At 48.9% G+C, this 8487-nt stretch overlaps 1 protein-coding gene across 1 annotated transcript; it reads left to right on the forward strand.

Moving 5' to 3' along the window:
* Positions 1 to 1445: 1445 nt before the first annotated feature.
* On the forward strand, positions 1446 to 8203 carry LOC135805674 (phosphoenolpyruvate carboxykinase, cytosolic [GTP]-like). The gene is made up of 4 exons (XM_065319753.1): positions 1446 to 2134; positions 3335 to 3525; positions 5649 to 6073; positions 6414 to 8203. Exons 1-4 carry the CDS (start codon positions 1914 to 1916, stop codon positions 7521 to 7523), a joined length of 1947 nt encoding a protein of 648 aa, XP_065175825.1. The 5' UTR covers positions 1446 to 1913; the 3' UTR covers positions 7524 to 8203.
* Positions 8204 to 8487: the final 284 nt, after the last annotated feature.

An 8487-nucleotide genomic window follows, 5' to 3' on the forward strand; every position in this document is an offset into this window, starting at 1 on the left:
TAGTCATATGAAGTAACGTTACTGCTTTCAAACTGTCCTTGCCAGGGCTATGTAGGACCCAACTGGGTTTGTGACTGGGAAGCGGGGACTGCTTTTTAAAAATAACACACTATAGTGACTATAGAGTCAAATACTTCAAGCTACCAGTACTAGTCTTCATGGGTATGCCACATGACCCAGAGACCGTCCAGGTTTTTGAACAATCGGGAAAAGTGGAGTCCAGATCAGGGTACGGTTTGAGTGCACATCTGCATGTGTACTGTATACTACTAGTACATGTACTGTGTATACACAAACGTAACCTCAGTTCTGCCATTGTACATGATATTACTGAAATCCGGACTGCTGTGCATTTGCAGGAGTGCAGGAGGTTAGGCGCTCTAATCAAAACATTAGTAGGTTTGCAGTGCTGAAAGTGTGCATAGCTCTGGGTTTCACTTGCAACAACTGCAGTTGGCTTATCGTGATGACGGCATCACAGTCAGGAATACTGTTTTCAAATTTCAATGCAGGGTGTCCTCCTTGCCATTATGCTGTCATCATCATAAAAAGACGAAGTACAGTCATAGTAGTGTGCTTACATGTACTTTGTGGATACTCCATTAGTACAGTAGGCATTACCACTACATGTACTAGATCATAGCCTTCCTTTCATTGTAGATCTACAGTACACCGCTAGCTTACTGTGTAAGCTAGGGATCATGGTGATGCTGGAGAAAATTATTAGTTACATGTACAGTAGCTAGATGATTACTACAGTAGTCTTTTTCAGTCATGATGAAAACGACTGGAATGCACTCCTTGAAAATTTAATTCAGCCCAGCATTCGCGCTGAGCTGTGTCAGCGCTGCCGGACCCGGACCCGGTGGTGGACATCTACGGAGTAGAAGAGGTGCAGTGTGAGGGAAGACACTAGCGCTATAGCAGAGCAGTCGCTGACTGTCCATTCATCACGCGCACTGCAATGCACTACGAGTATAGCACATGCATGACTCTCACAAACAATTCAATGACTCACATATCCGGCATTGTTGTGAGCCAAGCCACTGACAGCAGGGTCTGAATGACTGGCGAGTGACGGGCCATTCTTCGTGCTCGTTTGACCTCACTTTCTACTAGGCACGTGAAATACTAGTACATACTCAAGTTGTCTTGAATACAACTGAAAGTTCTCGCTAGAACCACTAATGACCTACTGCATATACTGGCACTCGCTGGAGGCGGATGACTGACACCAGCCAGGCCTCGAGTTGCAGAACTACACAGCCTGCGACAGCCAACTACATTGTAATACTTCGTTAGGGCTAGCGTAGGCGGCTAATGCATCTTCGAAGCTTCAGGCTTGCCCACTTGCTAGGTACTGCACGCGAGACTCATCACTCACCCTGCGAGCTGCATCTGTCACGGTTATGAAGTGCAATAAATACAGCGCGGACACTGCAGTCTTGCATTATCAAACTCATCATCGTCTGGATCATATCAGTACGTGTTCCCCAGAAGAACCTCTTGAAGGGAAACTTCTTCTCATATTTGTCCTGTAAACTCCTTTTTCGTCTCGTGGTGCTGTTGCAAGTAGGTCAACGACGTGGAGTTCACCTCCCGCGTGGGTCTGACGTAGGCCTGAACCTGAACCGTATGGATAATCGTCCCGTATAAGCTGGTGCATGCTCTTTCGCAGTCTCTGCTGTCTGTGCCAAATTTGCCAAGGCACGCATGCAATCCCCAAAAAAAGTTGTGGAGTTCTTTGACCTGACCAAGCTCAGTTGAGCAGACAGTGTAGTGAAAGCGGCAGTGGTTTGACTTTGAGTGCTGGCCAGGCAGGAAGCAGTAATTTGTGGCAGTGAAACGGAAGCAGAGCAGCGTGATTGTAGATTGGTTCACGCTCGGCATCCTGATTTCCGTCTCTCGTCGCCATGTGGACAAGCAAGGACAAGAGCATCAGCGTTGAGGGCAAGGGAGATTTCTCCCTGCTGAATGCGGCCGTGTCCGACTTCCTTGAGCAGTACGTTCGAACGTGCAGTCCGTCTCGTTTGCATTTGTGCGATGGCAGTGACGAGGAAAACAAGAAGCTGTGCGAACTGATGAGGGAGTCCGGTATGGTGCGTCCTCTGACCAGCAAGGAGTACACCAACTGGTGAGTGACAATCAGTTTAGTATTTTACCAAATGGCTCCTGCTGTGCCCCCCCCCCCCCCCCCTCCGCTTTCTTCGTCAGATGCAGAGTCGTTTGGCAGCTTTGAAATCTGCAGAAGTACAGTGTTGTACTGTGTGACCATGTCTTCTTGGATGCTGTGCGAGACCGATGGCGATGTTGTTATGTAGGTCCTGCTCGTTTCTTTCCTGTCTTCCCTGCATGCTCGTATGTCACATGCCTGTCATGTTGCTCCTCCGAGATCTCTTTCGCGCATGGCCCGGCCGTAGTCTACGCACGGATGTCCGTGGAGGTGTGTCGGAGGTTGGTCGGAGGCGTTACGTCACGATTTCACGAGTGCGCGTACAAAACAAAAAACACTTTACTTCCAATTCCATGTTCCAGTGCTTAGTTTGAGGTGACACTTCGTTGTCTGCACACCAGCCAGTGACCAGGAGCCGGAGTCGAGTACTGCCTGGTCTGCACTAACTCCCACGCAGCGCAAACTCGACTTTGGCGTGCCCCATATCGAACGAAGTGCCTCGAACGATTTGTCCAGTGTTGCGCCCGTCAACCAAACAATGGCTCGATCACTAATGAAGTGCATACTGATGAATAACCCCGCATCATGCGACTTGTGTTTGCAAGCTAGCTGTTGCCTGAAATGTGGAGCCCGTTTGACCGAAATCGAGGACTCGGAATGTACCCGTGCCCTCATCCTCATTTCATTTGTTCTGTGTGTTTCGAGGAAGTCACCCGTACTACTGGGTTGTAGTGACTTCACTCCTCTCCCAACAAGTACTACATGGCACTGCCATTGTACTGTACCTGTGCTGTTCTTTCTAGACCTGCCCACTGCCCAGTCACAGCAGTGCCTTTTGCCGTTTTGGGATGCAGTTCCATAACGAACTACATGTATTACTTGCTTGCATAGGCATGCAGCAAGTGCCATAATCATTTTTGTTACTTATGGGCATGGATGAGCATGATGGCATGCAAGTGACATACAATGTACTTGTTACTACTAGTATTATGTACTTGTGTTGGTCTCCTCCTGCCCATCTGTCCACAGAGACGAAAGCTACAAGTCATTATAGTTGCTGAACCTAACAATGCATGCTAGGTCTTGGTGTTGCTTGTTTGTCCTAATGATCATGTGTGTGCACATGTGCGTGCGTGCGTGCGTGTGTGTGTGTGTGTCCAGTTGGTCTGTGCGCACAGACCCGACAGATGTAGCTCGCCTGGAGAGCAAGACATTGATATGCACACCAAAGGAAGAGCAGGTTGTTGCCGAGGGCGCAAGGCATCCTGGCACCCCGAACATGCTGGGGAAATGGATGTCGGAGGAGCAAATGGATGCTCAAATGAAAGACCGTCTTCCTAGATGCATGAAAGGTATGTTATTGCTGTCTAAAAACAGTCTTCTATTGAGATATGTTCCTAGTCATTGCTCATTTATCTGCAATTTGGGGAAGAAAAGTGGGCCGATGTGTGGTTTTGGCAAACTTTGTGTCACCCAGTCAGAGGTGTTAATCATGAGTAAGCATGCAACGATTGTGGTTAGCTTACCTGTCATATCCAGTGCTGGGTCCTTGACAGGGACTTTGTACTAGCTGTTGGGAAAGGACCAAAGCTGTTCACAGGCCTATCTGAGACTAGAGGCTGAAACAATGGCAGCCTCTGACTACAACATAGCTGTCACAATGTTGCTGCTATTGCACAACGTAGAAACAGCATTTGTTGATTTGGCGCCGTCTAGCCAGATTATCACAGGCTCCGATCTGTACATCCCAAACGTTAATCTCCAATTCTAATTTGGAATCCTATGCCTCTGGGAATCGCACAATGAACCTGCTGAGGTCTGACTTGCCTCAAGCAAAATAGCTGATGTTCACAGTGTTGACATAATTCTTTGCTATCCCCCCTCTGCTAACTAACCCACTTTTGCCTGAAACTCCCAGCAGGAATTTTGATGCTGCAAGAAATGGACTACAAGTCATGTCACATGCAACACCCCCCCCCCCCCCCCCCATAAACATACTGGTAAATCTAAACACACAAAACTCATGTACCCGATATTACTTTGTCTGTAAACATTTCAGCATGTGGAATGGGGGGATATCAACTTGTATGATGTACATTCGGAAAGGATATCAACCTTTTCTGACAACCCCTACTATTGGTGGCGCATGTACCAGTGATGTACAAGCTAAGAATGTAATATCATGTCAAGTGCAACAATTCATAGGCCGAAGTTCCTTTCTGAGAACTTACCGCAAAGTACCGTTGATCCGCCCCCTGTCGAATTTCTGCTTGTCAAGCGACATCGGCGTATACAACGAAATACGATGTTGAACCGACGAATGTAGAGCTGGACACGATACGTGCGATTGCAGGATGAAAATGTGCACAATCCACCATCCCAGGTCTGATCTTCTGCTTTGTTGTACATCGTACTGCACTTGACCGACTTGATCTAATTCCCGCCCCCTGCCGAAAAACCAGCTGGGAAGCGACATGGCGCAGGGGCGGATCAACGGTACTTCCCTTTGTAAACTTCCCCTCTAACTATACCTGTGTGTCCATTAAAGGGGAAGTTAAGGCAAAAATTAAAATTTCACCAGTTGTAGTCTTCGGGGTGCTGAGTCGAATGGTCTTGGTCCGAGAAAGCTGAGACGCTCCCTTCCTACTTGAATCCCAATCGAACTCGCGCACTTCCACCGAAACTGGGTGACTGCGCCCTACGAGATGGGGAATTGTATGCAAAATGTCACTAAAAGCGCCATTTCATTCATATAAAAGCACGGATGACCGCGATTGGCCCATATGTTGTAGTCTTTTGGACGCTGAGTCGACTGGTTTTGGTCCGAAAAGGCTGCGATGCAGCGTTCGCCCCTAATTCCCAATCGAACATGGTTGAACAAGCGGTCACGTGCTCCTGCGTACACCAGTCACCTGGTCACCGTGCCTGCAGGGTACAACTTACAGCCTGTTTTGACCTTTTTTGGGTGCAGTCCTGTCACTCGAGTTGAACCTTGGTGTGAAAGTTGTCGCCTGCTGGTGTGGTGACCAGGTGATTTTGGCACCCAGGAGCACGTGACCGCTTCTTCAACCATGTTCGATTGGGAATAAAGGAGGAACGCTGCATCGCAGCCTTTTCGGACCAAAACCAGTCGACTCAGCGTCCAAAAGACTACAACATATGGGCCAATCGCGGTCATCCGTGCTTTTATAAGAACGAAATGGCGCTTTTAATGACATTTTGCATACAAATCCCCATCTCGTAGGGCGCAGTCACCCAGTTTCGGTGGAAGTGCGCGAGTTCGATTGGGATTCAAGTAGGAAGGGAGCGTCTCAGCTTTCTCGGACCAAGACCATTCGACTCAGCACCCCGAAGACTACAACTGGTGAAATTTTAAATTTTGCCTTAACTTCCCCTTTAACTGTTTTATCCCGCCTCTTGATTTCTTTTAACCATTTGTTCTTGTCTTCGTTGTACTGTGTGTTATTCACTGCAGGTCGTGTCATGTACATCATACCATTCAGCATGGGACCTGTTGGATCTCCTCTAGCCAAGATTGGCATTCAGTTGACCGATTCACCCTACGTTGTCGCCAGCATGCGGGTTATGACCCGCATTGGCACGCCCGTCATCAAGACCCTGAACACGGGTGCGGAGCCGACGGAGTTCGTACGATGCATGCACACTGTCGGCCGTCCTGACCCAGCCGACCCCGCTGAGGTGCAGAAGGCCAAGATGCGCCTGCCGACGTGGCCGTGCGATCCCGAGCGCGTACTCATTGCACACTACCCGATGCGGCGCGAGATTGTCTCCTACGGGAGTGGTTACGGCGGAAATTCCCTTCTCGGCAAAAAGTGCTTTGCGCTGCGCATTGCATCCTGGATCGGCAAGGAAGAAGGCTGGCTCGCAGAGCATATGTTGGTATGTTGTTTCTGCCTATTGTTCACTTGAAATGTGCATTTTGTAGTCTACCAAGGGCGTTCAACTTTCCAAACAGCAACCATAACAAGCAGGTATGAGACACTTTGCTTGTCCGTGTTACTTGCTATACCCGTAACGTTGTGTATGAAAGCCGCGGCTTATATGACCTTTTGGAGGAAATTTTGGAGGCTTCTATACAAGGCAGATTTCTATTTATGTCAACACTAAAACCAGGCTTCTAAATGAGACAGGTTTTAATACAAGACACTACGGTACATGTGTGCCTGCTCTCAATCCTCTTTGTATTGTGTTGCTTTGTGAACTGGTTATTCCTCTGCAGATCATGCGTGTACAGAACCCAGAAGGAGACGTACGCTACGTGGCCGCTGCTTTCCCAAGTGCCTGCGGTAAGACGAATCTGGCTATGATGGAGCCGTCGCTGCCAGGGTGGGATGTGAAGTGTGTGGGCGATGACATTGCCTGGCTGAAGTTTGACAATGAAGGACGCCTGCGTGCAATCAACCCAGAAAATGGCTTCTTCGGCGTTGCTCCGGGCACATCCCTCAAAACGAACCCGAACGCCATGGAGATGGTGCACCGCAACACAATCTTCACCAACGTGGCCTACACCGAGAGAGGTGATGTCTATTGGGAAGGCATGGACCCTACCTATGACCTTAACAACACCAAGGTCATCTCCTGGCGGGGAATTCCCCACTGGAAACCGGGCATGTGTACCATGGATGGAGAGGTGATTACTGCTGCTCATCCAAACTCTCGCTTCTGCACACCGCTGTCTGAGTGCCCGGTTGTTGACCCACTGTACAACAGTGCTGAGGGCGTGCCCATTGACGCAATCATCTTTGGCGGTCGCCGTCCAGACACGATCCCGCTGGTCTTCGAGTCCTTCAACTGGCCACACGGTGTCTTCCTGGGCAGTGCCATGCGCTCTGAAACGACTAAGGCCGCCGCTGATGTGACGGAAAAGCTGCGCCACGACCCGTTTGCCATGCGGCCGTTCTTTGGCTACAACTTTGGCGAGTACCTGCAGCACTGGCTGAACCTGGAGAAGCCTGGTCGCAAGATGCCCAGCATCTTCCATGTCAACTGGTTCTTGCGCGGTGAGCAGAACGAGTTCCTCTGGCCCGGCTTCGGCGAGAACGCTCGCATTCTGGAATGGATCTTCAAGCGTCTGAACGGCGACAGCAGTGTGGCCCGTGCCTCTCCCATAGGTATGCTGCCAACCAATTCTGGCATTCGATCTAACGATCTCTCACCCAGTGTGGATATGGATCGCCTGCTCAATGTCGATCACAAGCTTTGGCTGAAGGAAGAAGAGGCCATCAGGTCTTTCCTCGAGGGCCAGCTTGGCAAGGATTGTCCGGCCGGCATTGTTGAGCAGATACACAGCCTGCGCGAACGCCTTGCGAATACATGCAGTGAAGAGTAAGGCTGAGGGTCAGTGGATGTCTCCCATCAGTTTGAACACCCCTGCTCCCGCATCTGAGATTTGACAAGCAATTGAGAGAATGGTCGATGCAATGGACCTGGTTGACCGTCACATCAGTCTTTTATAAAATATAGTTTTCTCTAGACATACACATGGCTTTTCGTAACGCCTGCAGTTTTATCGTTCCCCGTTAAAATCTATATCTCCAGCCTTGACAGTCACGAAACACACCCAGCCAACTGCCATGTTGTATGAGCATCAGGTATTTGACGAATGTGTTGTATTGAATAGTTCTCTTACAGTATAGACATTTTTTAGAGTAGAGTTGTGTTGATGTGTCCCAACGCATCTCCTAGAGTCTATAATCGGGCTTCACACCGGAATATCCCCAGCCAGAAATCTGGAATAGCTCAGATTTTCATGGTGCATGTATTGCACTCAATTCTTTTCTAGATAGAAGTGCCAGGTAGGGCATACGCGTCTCTTTCTCTCTCTCTCTCTCCCCTGCCTCCCTCCCTCCCTCGCCCTAGAAAATCTCTTTCGTAGCGGTAGCAGGAAGCATCATGAACTTAGCTCGTATATCTTCACAGAGTGCACAGACCGTTTGATTTTGTTTCTTGTACGTCTGGCGGTGATTCTAATTTTTATTATCGCATTATTAATTTTCGTTTTGTGCTTGTCTTTCAGTTTGGTCTTGGTGTGCATGCACGTCCGGACGTCCATGGATATCTATAATATAAGTGGCTGTTGTTTTGTTGCTATATGTATGGTATGCAGGGTTCCAGCCAAGGGGGCCGGGGGGGGGGGGGCACAGAGGCATCATCCACTTCCACCATGTACCAAAGTACATACATGTACTTGAAGTAGATCTTCTTCTTCGGTAACTACAAGTCATAATAAATAATATGAAAATGACTGTGAGAGTACAGTGTACATGTAGTAGAAGATCGGTTTCTCCAGAAGT

This window comes from Sycon ciliatum, chromosome 1 (genome assembly GCF_964019385.1).
Source record: "Sycon ciliatum chromosome 1, ocSycCili1.1, whole genome shotgun sequence".
Classification (NCBI taxonomy): Eukaryota; Metazoa; Porifera; class Calcarea; order Leucosolenida; family Sycettidae; genus Sycon; species Sycon ciliatum.

Bases quoted from the DNA above. Each gene is read 5' to 3' on its own strand.
- LOC135805674 (XM_065319753.1), top strand. From the start codon at position 1,914: ATGTGGACAAGCAAGGACAAGAGCATCAGCGTTGAGGGCAAGGGAGAT. The intron at 3,526-5,648 runs GTATGTTATTGC...TATTCACTGCAG, and splicing joins TCTTCCTAGATGCATGAAAG to GTCGTGTCATGTACATCATA. The intron at 6,074-6,413 runs GTATGTTGTTTC...ATTCCTCTGCAG, and splicing joins GGCTCGCAGAGCATATGTTG to ATCATGCGTGTACAGAACCC.